Here is a 19423-nt window from a genome sequence, read left to right on the forward strand (position 1 = left end):
CCCCAAAGAGTAAAATAGTACTCTATCCACAGATGACACAACTGTCCCCATTTTCTCAAAATCGAGCTTGTCCATTGGCCAAAGCATCCTGCTCACAGCCCCAAAGGAGAGCCTTCAAACAGTTTGAAAGCTCACTGTGCAACTATGTAAAGCCCTTCAGGGATGTGTGGGACCCAAAGACCTCTATTTCTTGGCCCCTGACCCCCACCCAGCCTCTCCCTGCCCCTTGCTGGCCCTGGGATCCTGAAGGACTTGTATCTCCCTGCATATGCGGGGCCAATGCACACCCTGGCCTTCTCTTCGTGCACCTCCCTTACCCAGGATGCTTCCTATTCCCACCTTGGCATCTGGCAAATGCTCTATCCTTCTTTATGATCCAGTGTGGCCATGATGCAGCTCTGGTGTTTGCCCTGCCTGTCTGTAGTGAATTTGGGGATGCTTCCTGAGGCCCCACTGTGGTAAGTGGCCCATCTCCTTCAACTTTGACTTCCTGTGCCTTTCTCCTGACTAGAAGGCAGGCTCCTATCTTTGCGATCAAGACTTCCAACCTCCATACAGTGCCTTTTCTGGAATTTAAGTGAAAATTCAGAATCCATTACCCCAAAAGTGGCTGACATACATATAGTCACTGAATTGAACCACATTGAAGTGAAAGATGAGCTGTTTTTCCCTAAAATATTTCTCTAACTTGCCCACCCCTAGAGCTCGCTGCCACTTTCCTCCTCACCCACCCCCAAGAAGAGATCTTACCAAGGTCGATTGCCACACCCAATACCAAGTCTCCTGCCAGCTCCACGCTCAAGTGCAAGCTTTTCTGTACTGCTCATCTGTCTCACCTCACCACATGGAAATGTCTCCAATATCTGAATGCCCCAGCCTGTTTCGTGCCCCTGGGCCTTTGCACACACAACCCACTCTCTCTGAAGGAAAGGCTTTCTGAAACTTGGCCAGTTGACAAACTCCTGCCATCTTCAAACCAGCTTGTGTGTTAGAAACCTCCCTGGTGCTCTAGTACATGGTATGTACCCCAGACAGATGTGTGAGAATTCAGAAGTCACCTTCACCCTCACACCATCCCCACTGCCCAATTGGTGTCTCAGAATCCCCTCTTCAAAGAGGCTTTGAATGGGTGGCTGAATAACGCTGACTCGTCACAAGAAACAAGGCCAAGCATTAGATGTCCAGACAAGTCTAGGACTAGAAGTCTATCTCTGTCACCCTTTCCAGAAACTGAAACTAACCAGATATTCTTATCTAACTCAGAGGGGGGTCAAATGCATGGGGGTTCAAATCCCAGGCGTTAATTTAACCTCTGGGACCCTCCACTCCCTTATTTGAAAGACAGAACTTACTATCATCTAAATTTCTTAGGAGCATTAAATAATTTGTAAAATGTTTGGTGTTTAGCGAATATTTCCTTTTCTCCCAGAACAGAAAGTGCATAAAGATGAGCATTTTACATATACATGGTGCTTACACATGTGCGCACACACACACACTTATGCACACATAATCCATGTCAGAATCATGTTGACATACCCCCCTGATGCCCACCAGGGGAACACGCCCAGACTCCTAATTCCAATTTGAGAACTCTAAGCACAGATGGAATGCGAGCTCTGACATCCCTCCCTCCTCCAAATCCCACTCGTCAAAATCACACTTGTTTAAAAATACTGCGACACGTCACTCTGCCTTGGAAAGCTCCACTCAGATCCCCAGCCTGCATGCGTGAAGGGGGAAGCGAAATTCTACCTCCTTTTCTTTCTTGTGTTGGTCATTCAAGTGCCAGGAATACAAATTATCACAAAACCAGAGTGGAGGCACTCTCGTCACCTAGAGGCAGCCGTGCTCTGATTTGCTCATGTCGCACAGTATGCATTTGACATTCAGAGTGGGAAACCAACTCTTGCTAGCCAGGATGCCTCTGGGAACAACTGCTGGAGACCAGTTTGGCAACACAAACCTAGAGTCTTAAAATACAAAATTGTCAAACCCAGTCATTGTGCTTTGGAGAATGTGCCCCCCGGGAAGTAACCTAGACGTTGGGAAGAGCTTTATGTACTCAGGGATTCATTTTGGTATTTCCATAATGGTGAAGAGTCATAAACAATCAAGTATCCAAAAATAGAGGAATGAGTTAGTAAAGGGCAGTGTGTCTACCTGGTGGAGTAATACAGAAACCATTGCTAGTAACACTGACCTGTCTTTACCTGCTTCTTCCTCACCAGACGGGGAGCATCGTGATGGCAGGAATGTGGACAGAGGAATGAATGAATGAATGAACGAATAAACATATACATGCATGAACGAGCATATGCATGCATGAATGCATGACTTAGAGAGATCTGTAACAATTTGGAAATACACACACAATGCTCTATTAGATAAAAACAAAAGAGTAACATTGTAGGGAGATTACAACTGCTTCAAACCACAGAATAAGCCTAAAGAGATTAGAAGCAAATAAAACAATGTTTGAACCGACATTACTTCTATGTAACTCTGTGGTTTTTTTCTCTATATTCCTGCATTGTTTGAATTTTCTATAACTAACTGATATTAAAAGAAGACCTGTCTCCTGAGATTTATGTGAAGATCAAATGCTTAGTGCAGTGCTGAGGACAAAATGGAGCCTTCACCAAATGCTGAAAAGTTTCAGAAAAGACTATATTCTCACATCTAATTAAATGCAGCACATTTCTCTTCTCTCCCTCCTACAAAATGAAGTAAAGGGATTTAAAATGACTAAACCTGCAAAAGATAACACACAAAAGCAAGAATGAGCAAACAGCAGATAAAGGAACTGAACACATTTTTCAATGAGGAGAAGAGGGAGGTGTGTTGACGGACATGTCAGCGAGGAGGAGTTAATACTCTGGGTGCCTGCAGAGCAGAGTATGGACTGACCTGCCAGCTCCACGGGCACCCCAGGAAGCCCAAGAAGGTACCATGGAAGGCAGGGGTGGAACATGGGGCTGAAACAGGAGGGTCAGCCGCCCACACACAGGGATTGCTAATGGGAACAGGAGATCACTCTTGCACTTCCGGGCTCCCCAGTGAGCCCTATGTACGTGGATGGAATAAGTAATACTCTTGTTTGGACCTCAAGTCTTGACATTACTACGTGTTGCAGATGAAGGGGAACACTGGAAAGGGTGATAAAAGAGAACCCCAAGTCTTCCCCCATTCAAGGCAGGAATTCAACAGTCGCTTCCAAGACGGACAAATCAAGGAATAGCAGGATCCCTGTGTTATTTAGAAACGGAGAGGCCAGAATGAGAAAAACTAGCTGTAAGAGTTAAATGTGGTAGCCTCTGGAAGCAGAAATGGCAGGGGGTAGAGGTGAGGCAAGGAACCAGTTGGGTTTTTTTAAAACCATAAATCTTTGGGGACAATTTGATTATTCCAATTGCTTTTACATTATCTTTTTTTTTTTTTAAGATTTTATTTATTTATTTGACAGAGAGAGACACAGCGAGAGAGGGAACACAAGCAGGGGGAGTGGGAGAGGGAGAAGCAGGCTCCCCGCAGAGCAGGGAGCCCGATGCAGGGCTCGATCCCAGGACCCTGGGACCATGACCTGAGCCGAAGGCAGACGCTTAACAGACTGAGCCACCCAGGCACCCCAGTATTTATTTATTTATTAAAAGATTTTATTTATTTATTTGAGAGACAGAGAGTGAGAGAGAGACAGTGAGAGCATGAGCAGGGGGAGGGGCAGAGGGAGAAGCAGGCTTCCCGCCGAGCAGGGAGCCCGATGCGGGACTCGATCCCAGGACCCTGGGATCATGACCTGAGCTGAAGGCAGTCGCTTAACCAACTGAGCCACCCAGGCGCCCTGCTTTTACATTATCTTGATAAAAGTCGGTATCAACCTTGACCAGAGTCTGGCTGGGATGTATATTCGCTGCTTGGCCTTGGGTGTGTTAACCAACCCTAAGCGCCCCCGTCCACCATCCATGACTTGGCAAATGGTGACTCCCACCTCCCAGCATTTCAAAAAGCTGCCACCAGATCATACACATACGGTGCTTGCACCCAAAATCCTAGACATAAAGTCTTCAAGTGTTTAGACACAGATATAATTCTGTATAGAATGTGCAGGAAAAAATACCCATGTGTGCATATATTCTCCAAAGTTAGCTCTTTGAACTGGGTGGATGAAACTCACAACCCGGGTTGTTGAGGATGTTTGTACTTTTAGCCCCAGCCTTGGCCAAATGATTCCCTCCTACACAAGCTATAATCTGTCTCTTCAGCCAGGACTATAATGACAGATTATAGTCTGGAGCACCGCAGACATCATGTCACAGGACAGGAATTAATGTTGTCGCTTGGGCCCTTGCAGTCATTTCCTGACTTAGGGAAGGCAGAATAAGGATGTGCGTCGAGGCCCACGCTCACCTACCCTGCGCCCAGCTCACCCCCCTCCAGAACCAGCCCAGTGCGCCCCACTGCCCTGCACTTCCTGCTGCCTCGTGACCAGACAGGATATGCAGTGATGGGGCCGTGCGCCATGTGCAGGCCGGGGCAGCAGCTTCAGTCCGGGCCATGCTCCCGGGCGTGGTGCCCTGCTTCAGACGGCCCCGTGCCACCCAGTGGGTTGAGGGCTGAAAGCCCCCTCTCCTCTGCATTAAGAAATAGCTAGTTCTACCCTTTGGGGCCCTAAGTGCCACCATTCTCAACATTGCCCCAGGACGGTACAGGTCTAGTCATTCTTGGACCGGGGGAGAACAATCCTTGGAATGAAAAGTGCAGGAACCAGACGAAACCCTCCTCTGCTTCCAGTGGATTGCACTACTCAGCCAAGGCATTGATTCTCTGGGAGCCGGTTTTCTCATCTGTGAAATGGGCATGGTGCTGGCATTGCCCTATCTATGCTTGTGTGCGGTTGACAGGAGCTTGAATTAATGAAGGCGAGAGGGCCGTGCAAGCTATCCCCCACTGGGCAAAACTAAAGGGAAGAGGAGGAGAAGGGAGAGTGAGGTGGCTCTCTCATCAGAGGGGTGGAAAAGACCATGTGCTTACCTTTCTCCGGGAGGGAAGGCAGAACCACCGAGGGGCAAAAACTGGGAGCATCATTCTGAGCAACTGAAAAGAAGAAGAGGCAGCCTTTTAGCTCCCCTACACCCTCAAAGGCATTAACAGGGGTTCATGGTGGTGATAGCGAAATTGGACCTGGAAGGCAGGCAGCCTGTCACCCTGAATAGGCCAGGATGGCCTAGGTTGGGATGAGGTGACAATCACATCTCAGTGGCTTAAAACCACCACCATGCAGGAGAGTCTGTCCCTCACACCCAGTGTCCACTGCAGGTGGGCTGGGGCTTGGCTCTGTGTCATCCGCCCCGGGGCCCCACGTGGAGCAGGGCTCCACCATGCCCCTGGCTTCCACAACACTGCAGCAGGGAAAGAGAACACAGCAAACTTCGCTCTTGCTCTATGGCTTCTGCCTACAAGGGACACACCTCATGTGCACACACGTCACTGACCAAAGCCAGCAGCGAGGCTGGGGGTGAGCAGGTGCAGTCCTGCCACGTTCCGGGGATAGGTGGGGGATAGCACACGTGCTGGTGGCCATCCTTTCTGACTCTGTTCACTTGGGTAAGGCACTTAACCCCTCTGAGCCTATTTCTGCATGTGCATGATGAGGATAATACAATCTACCTTGAGAATGACCTTGGGATGACAGGAGACTATGCAGTGCCAGGCACGGGGTAGGAGCTCAGTAAGTGGTGGGTATTCGTGGTGCGCAGCACGGCGGGGTGGACAGAGCATGGACCTGGAGCACAGACAGACCTGACCTGAATCTCCCTGTACCACTTAGAAACAGTGTGGAGGGACAAGTCATCTGCCTTTTCTAGACCTAGTTTCAGCATTGACAAAAGGAGGATGTTGTAAAAAATTAAATGAGAAACCAGGCGTCCTGCGTAGGTGATCCATACGTGCTAACTATCTTCTTCCCCTCACTCTCCCCGTACTGAACAGATCTAAGCTCCATCAGGATTTTCTCCCAGTGGCCCAAACTAAGGAGTGCACACACAATCTCCTCGCTCGCCCAGCTGCAGGGGGCATGGTCAGCAGTCAAGGGGGAGCTCTGGGGTTAGCTGCCCAGGGCAACATTGGCTTGGACGCTTCCCTCTGTGTGACCTTGACAAGTTATCTCACCTCCCTATTCTCTGTGTCCTTGTCGGTAAAATAGAGGTTGCAACAATATGTATGTCAGACCTTTGCTATGTGTAAAGCTTTGGCTTACAGTAGGCACTCAATAAATGCTGGCCGTTATTAGCCCTTGACATTGCCCTTCCACAGTGACACACTTTGCCACGTTGTGTCCGTTGTCCTCGTCTGCCTCCACGACAAGCCTCAGATTAGAGTCATGCTCTGTTCTGGTCCCTACAGGGCTGCCCCTCCACTGCCTTCTTCACTTTGGTCAGGTGAGCTATGACCCAGCCTTTCTCAGTTCTAGAACCTCCAGTTGTACTGTATTTTTTTTTTTCATGGCTCCACCTGCCTGGAAACACCTGCTCCCTCCAGGCATCATTCTAAGGCTCTGGTTCCCAGGCTTGGTAGCAACAGCGAGCCGGCCCCACCCCCACAGTGTCTGATTCAGCAGGTCCTGGATGGGGCCTGTGATCTGGCATTTCTAACAAGTGATCAGGTGATGCTGGCCCAAGGACACACTTTGGGAACGACTGAGCTCTCTGGTTTCCGTCAACCAACATTCTGTGAGCTCCTCAGGCGACATTCAGAACTACTAACCACCGTCATGCGCCGTTACACCCAGCGGGCCAGCTTGGTTTGTTTGTTGAAATATTTGTCTTTCCTGGAAGAGAGTGGTTCTCAGAGCAAAGGTCCTGAGAGTTAGTGCAGTCTTCAGAGAACAATTAGACCATCTGTATCAAGGGCACTCAAATGTTCTCACCCTTGGACTCAGTTACTCTGTTTCTGGAAATGCATCTTGAAATTCAAAGTCAGGGCAGCCTGCAAAGGAGACATTTATGCAAGTGTGTTGTATTATATTGTGTTGTGCTGTGTCGTGTTGTAGTGTAAAGAATGCCTATGGTATACATATAGTACGCAGTGTATTTTATTGTACTAACGGATCACCAGAAACTATATAAACGTCTCACATCACAGAAGCCTTCGGTGAGTCAGAGCTCATTCTGGGGAGCCCTGGCATGCAGCTCATCTCAGCAGAGAATGGGTCACGTGACTCCGCTGCCGTTGCTTTCCTTACCTTTCCTCACCTCCTGGCAGTACGTCGTAATAGGGTTGTGCCTTTGGGATGAGGCAGAGAGCAAGTCGGTAGCCTACAATCGCCGTGGTGGGGACATTTACACCACGACAAGTGGCATCCGCCATGAATCAGGGCTTCCCCTCACCCTTGCCACCTGTGAAACACTGGCCAGCACAGCACAGAATGGGGGTGACAACAGGCCCTGCCTCATCGGGTTGCTTGGGGACTAAAGAAGATGTTGCTGCAAAATGCCAGCCCGGTGCCTAGAGGCAGCTTGGTGCTGAGTACCAGGCAGCAGCTGGGGGCAGGAGGCGAGTGAGGATGAAGAGTGGACCGTTGTGTACCCCACCTACACGTCTAATTATGCCTTCGACGAGGACTGCACAGAGGCATAATTAGAAGGGCTTTTCATTTCCTTCCCAGGTTATGTTCCTATATCTAGAATTGCTATAAGGTCCAAGTGCATTTGCTTAGCAGAGGGCAGGAACCATGTGGCTTTGATTGTTTTTTGGTTTTTTTTTTTTTTAGAAGCGACATTTGACTTTATAAACAAACCAGAGACCCTGCCCCACTTGCAGGCCATGCACAGCTGCAGAAAGAATGGGCAGCCCTAGTTGTCTTCAAAGAGCAAAAGGAAGGTACCAATGCCCCAGAGGCCCGCCCCTTCCAGAAAACGCTGGGCTCTGGGGCTCTGCCTGACCACAGAGCAGGGCCCCACTACTCCCACCCTGGATGCTAAGAATGCTTGCTGTCTGGGTCCTACTGCCGGGAAGGGGCTGCAAACAGCCTCATTTGCATACACAGTTGCTCAGCATGAGCCTCAGCTCTGAGCTGACAATGGAACTTTCTGTTCACTGTGGACAGCAAAATCAGATAGGGTATTGCCGTGGGCTCTCTGGGGTCCGCTCTTGGCGCTCCCTGCTCCCGGGTCCCAGGAGGCTAAGCTGTGGCCTTGCTCTGCGAGCAGCCTGGTTCAGACTGCCCCATTAGCTGCGAGCAGGTCTCTGAAGGCCTGAGGGCTGTGAGGGCCAGACCATGGCGCACCCCACCTCCACGGCCTGCTGCCTGTCCCCACACGGGGGCCACCGCTCCCTTCAGCCAGCTCTCCATCATCTACATCCAGACTTGCCCTGGAACCTCTTTTGCATAACCCTTCCTGTGCTCCAGAAGCACCCCCCCGCTCCCCAGGTGGATCCCGCCACAGGAACACTGGCCACATCCCTGAGTAGCTCTCTGATTACACAGAGAATAATTATCTCCTCACGAGGGGAGAGGAATGGAGCCAACTTCACAGGGGGTACTAAATTCGTACAGGGGGAAAGGCACTCTAGAGTTGGTTGTGACATACAGTTAGGGCTGAAGAGATGTTCCGTTTCTCTCACATCTGCCTCCTCAGCCCAGTTAATCCCTCTGCAGGCAGCACCTTCTGCCTCTCGTGTTCCCACAGCGTTTGACGTGTGGTAGGAACTCAGTGAGTATCACTTCCTTTCTCCTTCCTCGGGGCTAGTTCTTCAGAAACGGGACCCATGTTATGCTTCTTGTCTCTGGCTCTCAGCCTGGAGCCTGATCAGGGCCCTGAGGTAAACGCTCAGTATAAATGTCAATACACCAAATGGCCAAGCCATGGTTCAGAATCAAGGGCAAGGTCTATTAGGGAAATTCCTGCAAAGAATTTTTCTGTAAAAACTAATGCTTCGTGTGCCAGGACTGACAGAGAGGGGAAGATTGGGGTCCCAGGCACCCTTCAAGGCACAGGCAGGCAAATGACAGAGCCAGAACTCAGACTTAGTTCCTTGTGACTGACTCAGTCTTTATGGAATATAGTTGGGTGAATAAGACACGATTCCTGTGTGACCTGGGGCAAGTGACTTAACCTCCCTGGACCTCCCTTTCCTCATCTAACAGTGGTTGTGAGGATTAGACGAGCTAATGCTTCTGAATGTTTTATCCAGCCAGCCATACCAGAAGAGTCCAATGAATGCAGGCTGGATTGGTAACACCAGAGTCCCTGGGCACGGTCCATGCTCAGTCAGTGTCCATGGAAAGAGAGTACCACTGGGAATTCTTAATCCCCTGGCCTGGAGTTTCTGGACAGAACTCTGAGTCCCCAGCCTGACCCCACAAAATATATATTGGAAAAAGCTAGTGGTCTGTGCCGTCAGATGAAAAGAAACAGAACAGATGGAACGAGTCAGGACAATGAGCACCTTGTGTTCTTTGCGTTGCCAACTCCTGCCATGATGTTGTAACACTCTGGTCTGATTCCCATGATCTTCCTGAACAAATGACTTATTTCTTAAGCTTCTTTTTACCCAACTCTTCCCTGAGCAATATGAAGACAGAAAATGACATTTTTCAGTCTTTGGTGGGATGAGGAAATGGGAAGAGGGATGGGAAGAGAGATGGGGCAGGGAGGTTTTGGAGGGTAAGAGTTCTGTTTCAAAGCCCCCTCAATACCCATAGCTAGCCTCAGGTCTCCTGCTGGGCCACCACACTCAGCAGGCACTCACTTCTCCCTCGCCCCTGTGAGTTAGTGAAAGCCTATATGGCACATTCTTCTCTAAATAGAAACCCAGTGAGGCTCTTTCATCATACAACCCTAATGTCTTTCCTAAAATAAATCAAGATGTTAAAATAAAATTAAAAGCATAACCCTAACCCTGAGTGAATTCAGATCAAGGATCAGTCAGAGGATGCTCAAGGTAGACATCAGCAGGGAAGATTCCATTCAGCCTGCTAATAATTAACTTGAAATAAATCTCACCTGAAGCCAAGGAATGCCTCTGGGATTAGTAGGCTCATGAACAAGGACCAAGAGCCAGATTCCACCAAGGAGCCCACCCCTGGCCCCTCAAGTTGGATATGGCTCTGGAACCAGAGGCCAAACCACTGACTGTTTTGGTCTGTTAGCTTGTTAGTCAGTTTTATTTTACTTTTTTCAATGTATTAGTCAATTGCTTATTAGTTAATTGAGTTAGGAGAAAACCAGTCAAAGGGTCTGGACACTTTCCCATCTGATCATTCATGGGATATCGAAGACCTGCCAGGCAACATGGAAACGGAGGAAAGTTAAGTTTGGGGTTGTGAGCTCTGGGCTTGCAACCTGACTCTCACTGTGTGGTTTGGTTGAGTAGCTTCAACTTTCTATGCCATCATCTCTTCATCTCGAAAAGGAGGAAATAATGCCTACTCCACAGGCCGTCATGCTTAGTGAATTATACACCCATGTAGAAACCCCAGCACGAGTAGGGACACATCACACATGTGGACACACAGCAGATGCATGAGTCATATCGGTTCTCCTCTCCTTCCCTCCTTTGGGCAACATGTTGTGTTGGGAGATGTGAAAAGTGCAGAGATCAAAGTATGGATCTCTAAGTTTCCTTCAAGCCAGACATCCCATGACTCTCATTTCCAGGGCAGGTGCCCCAGCAGGGCCAGCATCTGTCCTGTCATCAACTCTGAAACTAAGGAGGAAGCCACTAGTAGGAGAGATTGGAGATAATGAACCTCAGCTCAGCCTCTTCAATGGACACCTACTCAGACAGGGTTTTCAATCTTTTTGTATCTGAGGCATCTTTATGAACTTGCTTCTGGGACACAAGGGGAGGATGACCAGTCTCCATGCAGCTCCCCACTGTTCCTCAAGTGTACCCATACCCATACACACTGGAGGGCAGGAGCCGATAGGACCGGAGTGAGTCTCCCTCATGGTTTTACCAATGGAGAAATGGAGGAAAAGGAAGACTTTTCCAAAGACAAACCTACAGTAGATGGCAGATCTGGGAAGATACTACTATCTCTTCATTTGAGTACAGGAGCTTCTCCATCACACCATGCAGACCGTTCATTCATTCATTCATTCACCAATTTCAAATTGAGCTCCTAAAATGTGCTGGCATATAATCAGCACATATGTGTGAAGTACCCACACTGACACAACACTGCCTTGACCCTGACATCCCAACTCCACGTATGTTGTCAAATATACATTGGTGCCCCCTTCTCCCTCCCTGAAACTGTCATGTGTCCCATTATCCTGATTAACTGACGAGTTTCAAAAAACTAGGGACCTTGGCAGAGGGCACAGCTGTTGGTCTCCCCTGGCCAGCAGCATCATCTTAACTATACTTTGGGGACCCTCCTCTCCCTCAGTGCATCCAATCTTGCTGGGACTGTCACCCAAGCCTCCCCACCCTCCCTCTGGCAGTGGGAGAATGCGTAGCCCAAGCTGGGCCAAACTCTCTCCCTTGAATTTAAAGCTTGACTATAATCACCAAAACCTGATGTTGGAGATGTGTCCATCCCTCCCTGCTGAATACATTCATGTCACTGACCTAGCGAGACCTAGTGAGTCATCTTTCCTTTGAGTCTATGAGCAGACTTTTCTAATAAATTCCTTTCCTGCTTACATTGAATAGAGTCAGTTTCTGTCACTTGTACCCAATGAATGCCGCCTAATCTACTTCCCAGCCCAAGGACGTCATCCTAATATGTGGTTGGGAAATGGATGACTAAAGATGGCCACACAGCTGTTTGGGACGGGTCACTCACCAGGTTTCTGGTACCATCCAAAGGGATAGGTGCGGACCTCTGTGTCAGAGGAGCCACACTCAAAAATGCGCCAGGCTCCTCTGTTTTCCTCAGTGCATGTCTGAAGTCCCAGGCTGTTCAGAGTTAGGCATGTCACCTCTCCTCCTGGAGCAAAGAGGAACCAGGATGAGGAAAATGATCATGATGGAAGATTGTATCTGAGTGAGAGAAATTCTGCAAACTCATTCACCAGGAGATATTTGGGGTACTCTACTGCATTCCAGGCGGGATCTTAGCCACTGATGAAAAATGTTGGACTGCAATGAGCTTCTGGTCTAAGAGCACAGGGTTGGAGGCAGCTAGTCCTCCTGGGGCACCTGTCACGTGCCCAGGGCTGTGCTGGGGCTCTGTTTGCATCGTATCACTTGATCCTCACGCAACAGCATGAGGGGGATAGCATATGTATTCCTATTTGCTGATGAGGGATGCTGAGGCTCTTTGATTAAGTGGCTGTGCCAAGATCTCACCCCTAGGAAGTGACTGAATCAAGTTTTCAACTCAGGTCATAGGGATGGATCCAGAGTTCATCCCACCCAGCTGCCTGAGCAGAGTCTTAGATGAGACAGGAGTATGGAAGGAGGCCATTTCAGCCGGGCAGAAGTGCTGTGGAAAGGTGCCCAGCTAGTGGGCCAGGAGCTATCCCAGCTATCCCAGTGATTAGCAACCTCCCCTCTCCCTGCCCCCACTTCCCATCTGTGAACAAGGATCACACCCAACCCCCGCTTCCAGCACAAGAAGACCAGAGGTGTGAGCATGCTCTTCAGGCTGCAAAGAGCTGCACACAGGCAGGCAGAATTATTATCACTATTACCTTTTTTTTTTTTTTTAAGATTTTATTTATTTATTTGACAGAGAGAGACAGCAAGAGAGAGAACACAAGCAGGGGGAGTGGGAGAGGGAGAAGGAAGCTTCCCGCTGAGCAGAGAGCCCGATGCAGGCTCGATCCCAGGACCCTGGGACCATGACCTGAGCCGAAGGCAGACGCTTAACGACTGAGCCGCCCAGGCGCCCCATCACTATTACCTTTTAACTGGGAAACATTGAGAAAGCCAAAGCTGGTGCAGCACGGGTCGGCATCACACAGCTGTTCACATTCGAAGAAGCTGACGTGAGAACAGAAATAGAGGGCAAGAGGATATGTGCAGGTGGCCCACGGCCTACTGAGTTACGGTCATTCTTACTTCTAGGGGCTCCTTTCTTCATGATTACCGAAAGTGGGAGTCCTTTGGCCAGTACGCATGAGTGGATTCCTAGCTTTGAAGTTCCTTCTGAAAACAGAATTCGACTCTTTCCTCCTTCATTTCTTGGTTCATTCATCCATCAAGCATTTATTCTCTGCCTGTTATGTGCCAGTCTCTAAGCCAAGCTCACCTAGCATCCTGAATATGCCCCTACAATCCTTTCAGATTGGGAGAAAGTCCAGCTTTGGGCTCTGGGAAAGGGAAGAGGTGGTAGGGAAGGCGTATTCAGAAATGGGGGATTCCATGGGCGTATGGCTGGAGTGATCCAGCCAGGTGTCTGTTGGCAAATACCTGCACTTGTCCCCTGACCCAGCCTCCTTCCATGTCCGCTCTGCAATGTCGGCTAATCACACTCCAAGAACGTGCCCCTCTTTGCTGGGTCAGCACATCCAGGCCCCATCCCAGGACCTACTTTCCTTAATAACTCGGTATGGCTGCTAGACCCCAACCTCAGCTTCTAGGACCAGTCTTGGAGAAACGTAGTAGCTCCAAGCCAGTGCTCCTGGACTCAGTTCTAACTTCTCTCACCCTGATCGAATGTCCCAGTTCTGATCACATCACTCATTCCTGACTCCTGAGAGCTCACTCAACCCCTCAGCTCCTTTTCGGGGTGGGGACCCTGCCTCGTTCTTGCCATTCTTCTGCCCTGTCTTAGGAGCCCCTGAACCCAAGTCACATCCCAGTGGATAAAGCCTCCATGTCCTGGGCAGTTTTTTCCAGTGCTGACTGCATCTCTGCCCTGATGCCTGTGGACCACTTGCCCCATGGTTCCCTCTCCCAGAGTCCTGCCCATCCACCCACCGGCCCACCCATCACTTTGGCCTCCTTCCTTGGAAGCCCAATGCTAAACTCCAGCCTGGATGAGGTGCTTTCCCATGGAACCACCCTTCGCACCAGGATCAGGCCGATCCCTGGTTCCACCCCTCCTTCTCTAACCCTGTCCCATCATCACAGGTGGTGCCCCGCCAAATCTCAAGACAGTCTATCCTGTAGCATCTTTTTAAGTTCATTTTCAGAAGCAGATCTTCAACACTAGCAACATGACACAGTTTCATAAATCAACAACACTTCATAGACCAATAGATCATAGACCAATGACTCTCGAATTCTAAAGTAGAAAAAAATCACCAGGAGGAGAGTCTTACTGAAAATTCAGATTCTTGAGTCCCATCCCAGGAAATGCTGATTCAGTAAGTCCAGGGAAGGACCCAGGAATGTGGTTTGTAAAAAGTCCTCTTGGTGATTCTGATGGGTGAGATCCATAGACTGGGCTGACAGAAATGTCACTTTCAATTAAAACATCTAAATCACAGCTAACTAGCTAAATATAACATATTTTTAAAAATAATAAGTCAAATTAAAAGTCCTTATAAGTTTGTGATCCTGTTAAAAGTTCAACCGGCTCTCCAGATTCTGCATACAGCACAGTAAGTCTTGGCTGATCCAGTTAATTACAGTGCTTGATAATTGTTACTAACTAATAAGACATGGGTCAGTGTTTCCCTTTTGTGTCAGCTGACTTGACATTCAGGGCTAAATTTTGTGTTTCGTATCAGTAACTTAGCCATGGTTTTTAGGTATGGTCACCTCCTCATGACCTTTTCACTCTTTGCTTTGGGTTTGCAGTTTTTTAGGTGTGTGCCTTTAACTTAGATTAAGTCACTGTCTTTATGGACGTAGAAAAATCTTAATAATAAATACTTGAAGGGACGGATGTAGCTTACCCATTGGAAATGGATTTTTCAGACATGGGCACTTTGTTTCTAATGGAAATCCCCGTCAGTGTTTGGAATGGCAAGCGAGTGTAGAAGTTCTTCACTTTATCTCTCAGTAAAACTACACAGGGGGAATAAAGAAATTATATTATTTAGGGAGAAATTTGTTGTATCCATGAAAATATGAGGATAAGGGTGTACGCATCAGATTGAGAGCTTCCAATTAAAGATGGCATATTAAACTCACACACTTCTGCTCTCCTCCCAAATCTCACTAAAATAACAGTAAGGGGAATCTTGTAAAGGCTCACACCCACAAGGATAAAGAAAATAGAAGAAGGTATGGAGCAATGAAGTTCTGGAATCTAGAAAGCACACAGAGGAGTAAGAATTTGACTTTGTAGACCTAAGAAAGCTGAATTCTCAACTTTTCTGTGGGAAGAAGAAGAAACAACCCTATCCACCTTCTGGAATCCCCAAAAGTTTAAGTATTGGCGTCATTGGGATGAAGGTGGACTAAACCAGGATAGACTGGACATCTCTTTAAGAAGCAATGGGGTCTCCAGATGGCTTCTTCTTTTTTGCATAGTGGACGAGTGCCCTCTCCCCACCATAGAAGAAGGTGGAAGGTTTATTCTCTGGAGAGGACAAAAAAGAGAGGATCTCTTGGGTGCACCAAGTGGAGTTGATGGTGGGAGTCATACACTGAAACTAGGGGATTCTTTCGAGTTCATCCACATGATGAAGGTTGAGACTTTCATCTTCCAATCTTATTTGGCATCCAAACCAATTACAGCCAGGTTCATGACCCCAGGCCAGATATTATAAGATTCCTGCACAGGAAGGACCTAAAAATAATGACCTAAGGGACTCCGCAAAGGGTGGCCGAACTAGATTATCCTACAGGGAAACATCAAGTCAGCAAGCTCTCGCCACATACTCCAAGTCTCCCAATCAGCTTCTGGACACTTTTCTTATATTTGAGTGTAAAATCAAGGGTCACCAGATATCTGAGAATATCCAGCACAGATAGAACAGTAAATGAAGAACGATACCATCTTGAAAGAAATGGAGGCTGCACAAGGGGAAAAAGACACTCCCCCCACCAAAAAAAAAAAAAAACAGTGTCATTAATGTCCTCTGAGGAAACAAATCAACTGCAATCTTGTTAAAGCCACTGCTGGTATTTTCTGTAATATAGAGTCAAATGGAATTTTAACTGATAAGTGCATTAACAGCAGCTTTTATTGAGGAGTGGGAGTGCAGAACAGGATTATTCTCTATCGTCAGCTTCATGTGTTTCTAAATGGTTTCACATTGCTACAAGGATCATGAGTAACTTTAATTTTAAAAAGAAGAATAAGCTAATCTGGATATTTCTAAAACCACAGAGTCAGGAGCCCACTGGAAATGCAGTTTGTGCAGATCCCACCAAGCACTCACCTTTCTTCCGGAACAGGGTCTTTGGCCTGTGGGGTAGGATCAGTCTGCAGCCCTTGGGATTGGACTCCATGACATCGTCACACACCTGGGCCTCTGGGTAGAGGGTGCAGGTGAAATACAAGGGTGCACTGTCTTTTATCTCCACCAGCTGACAGAAAGAGGGCTCTTGGATACAGCCTGCAGGCAAGAGAGCAATGGGTTTTAGTCCTTGGGAGGCCTGCAGGAAAGGAAACTTCATAGGACCTACCGGGAAGAAATGCCTGGTAGGGATTCCTCCTCGGAGGACAGAAGCCCAGAACAGTTGAGAATACCAAGTCTGGAGCACCCCCCCCCAAAAAAATACTGGGATTCTGCTAGCTGGGGAGAGGATTGTGCATCAAACAGCGAGTCCATGTGGCTCTGAATAAAGGCAAAGTCTAAGAAGGTGAAGAGTGAGCTGCACACACAGAAATACAGGAGGAGACAAGGCAAAATTCCATTGGATCTACCCAGGACCATCTCAGGGGCAGTTGGGATCTTCAGACCAGAGGCCACAGGACTGTAAAAACTTTGTGAACTCTGTGAATGATCTCCCCTGCTCCCACTCCCATGTCAGACTTTTCCACTGGTATATGGTAGCTTCCTCACAGGGAGAGGTCATAGTTAATTCATCTTCTTTTGTTTTCTCATCCCCAAGGTCAAACACAAAGTTTAGAACATAGCATGTGCTAAACATAGCACATGCCTATTGGGTAAAGGATGGATGGATAGATGGATGGATGGATAGATGGATGGATGGATGGATGGATGATGGATAAATGGATGGATGGGTGGGTGGATGAATGGATGAATGGATGGATGGATGGATGGATGGATGGATGGATGGATGGGTGGATGATGGATGGATGGATGGATGGATGGATGGATGGGTGGATGATAGGTTCTGGGAATAGAGTAGAGATGATCTATACTATAAGCTTCTTGAAGATATAGGTTATGTCTTATCTTTCTCCTGTATTATTGATGGTATAATACTGAAGTGATCCCTGAGTTATACTATTGAGTTTCACCATATCTATTTATCAAGAATTGTTAAACTGGGTCTACGTTGCCTGACCGGAGGATCTAGAAGAGGAAGGATGAGGTCCGAGGATACTTACGAGACAGGCACCACAGGTTTGCCTGCTGAGGTGAAAACAAGTGTTTGAAAAGCCATTGCTGCTGGATGGGCAGGGATCGGTTTCCATTGACAATGACCTGGTTAAGGTCCACAGGGGAGAAAAGTTCTGTCGTCAAATCTAAAGAAGAAGGAGAGAGTCAACTTCCTGTGCTTTATCTCTACGATGAGTCTCTCTCTGTCCCCCACCTCCTACCCCCAACTGTGTGTGTGTGTGTGTCTCTCTCTCACACACACACACACACAGACACACACGCACACACTTGTTTTTAGGCTGTGTGAAGTCAGAGCAGGTCTGGAAGCCATAGGGCCGGGAGTCTAGCCAGGCAGGAAGGGTTCAGAAGGTTTCAAAAGGTCCTAAAAATTATAGAGTTGCAAAATCTTAGAATCTTAGTTTGGAAGAAACCTTGGGAGCCATTTGGTTCAACTTTTCACCCAAGGCAGGACTTCCTCCCACAGGATATCTGGCCAATGCCCCCAGAGCCCTAAGTGACATGTCTGGGCTGACCACAGCACCCCATTCCACCATTAGGAAGTTGTGAGGTCAAATCCATCACTTTGAACCACTGCTGCTCCTATCTTTTGAAGGCACCAGAGGTCCTATCTCTCTCCCAAATGGCAGCCTTCATCTGTGTGACCACTTTCAACTCTGCTCTGCCCCACCTGAAAGCTCCAACTTGACTATCCCTTAGTCTCTCCTTGTATCTTCATGTGCCATGATCGCTGGCTGAAGGCTCTTTCTGGGTGCCCTGCTGCCCACAGGACAGAAGTCCAAGCTTTCTTCTTGGTCCAAGCTCTACCTGAATTTTAAGCTTTATTTCCAGTTGCCTCAACTTACACTCCCGAAGCCTTGCCACACTGCTTGCTGCCCCAGGACTGTTGTCCGTGCTCACCCCCTTCCTCACCTACCTAGTCCTCCTATACTTCAGGGCCAATGCTGTTCCCTCTGGCTCTGATGTTCTGTAGCTCGATAAAGAGGCTCACCAGTGCTGAGGGACTAGAGCATTACATGCCACATGGACCTGCCTTGGGCTTGAGCATCTTCCCAGGAGCCCACTTTCCATGCTCTGGAGAGCAGGCACCTGAAGACTGAACTTTTTCACCAACAGAAACCGCCAAAGGAGATAAAAGCTTTACTAACATCTGCAAGGCCAGATAGCCCTGGGTGAGACCCCAGAGACCATGTTGCTGCCCCTCCTCTGGACCACCCCAGCCCCTTGGGTTCTTGCACTTCACATGATTGTCCAGTGGACAGTTTGCATGCCTGTCTCTGTGCTTCATGATGCCTGGCACAAGGTAGGAAAGCACAGATCACCTGTTAAGACAGCAGAGTAAGAAAGAAAAAAAAAGGAAAGGAAAGGAAGAAAAAGAAAGAAAGAAAGAAAGAAAGAAAGAAAGAAAGAAAGAAAGAAGGAAAGAAGGAAAGAAGGAAAGAAAGAAAGAAAGAAAGAAAGAAAGAAAGAAAGAAAAGAAAAGAAAAGAAAAGAAAAGAAAAGAAAAGAAAAGAAAAGAAAAGAAAAGAAAAGAAAAGAAAAGGAAGGGAAGGGAAGGGAAGGGAAGGGAAGGAAAGGAAAGGAAAGGAAAGGAAAGGAAAGGAAAGGAAAGGAAAGGAAGAAAAAGAAAAAAGGAAGGAAGGAAGGAAGGAAGGGGAGGGGAGGGGAGGGGAGGGGAAGGGAGGGGAGGGAAGGGAAGGGAAGGGAAGGGAAGGGAAGGGAAGGGAAAGGAAGGGAAGGGAAGGGAAGGGAAGGGAAGGGAAGGGAAGGGAAGAGAAGGGAAGGACACAAGAGACCTAAAGGCAAACTTGAAGTTCCTTCAATCCCACTCTGTCCTTGGAGACTTTGCACATGCCATTCCTCTTGCCTGGAACACCTCCCTCGTGTTCCCTGGAAATGGCTGCAGATCCTTCCAGGCTCCTCTGTGAAGCCTTTCTGCCTCCTTTGGGGCACCCAGCATCCTCCGGCCCTGCATCCTCACCGCACCTGACACCTGCCCCTTAGAGCCATTGCCGTGTTATCATACAGCAGCCGGCATCTGG

General features: G+C 48.2%; 1 protein-coding gene across 1 annotated transcript in view; it reads right to left on the minus strand.

The window, feature by feature from the left end:
• TG (thyroglobulin) overlaps nucleotides 1-19423 on the minus strand; it is a 241089-nt gene that overhangs the window by 134819 nt on the left and 86847 nt on the right. Inside the window, exons 30-35 of the mRNA XM_045895844.3 lie at nucleotides 17372-17509; nucleotides 16233-16409; nucleotides 14799-14910; nucleotides 12857-12936; nucleotides 11795-11938; nucleotides 5032-5094 (exon numbers count right to left, since the gene is read on the minus strand). Of these exons, the coding sequence (XP_045751800.3) occupies nucleotides 5032-5094; nucleotides 11795-11938; nucleotides 12857-12936; nucleotides 14799-14910; nucleotides 16233-16409; nucleotides 17372-17509 (714 nt within the window). The remainder of the gene's footprint in view (nucleotides 1-5031; nucleotides 5095-11794; nucleotides 11939-12856; nucleotides 12937-14798; nucleotides 14911-16232; nucleotides 16410-17371; nucleotides 17510-19423) is intronic.

This window comes from Mirounga angustirostris, unplaced genomic scaffold (assembly GCF_029215605.1).
Source record: "Mirounga angustirostris isolate CCGP_5_RB_7025 unplaced genomic scaffold, mMirAng1.0.hap1 SCAF_4, whole genome shotgun sequence".
Taxonomy (NCBI): Eukaryota; Metazoa; Chordata; class Mammalia; order Carnivora; family Phocidae; genus Mirounga; species Mirounga angustirostris.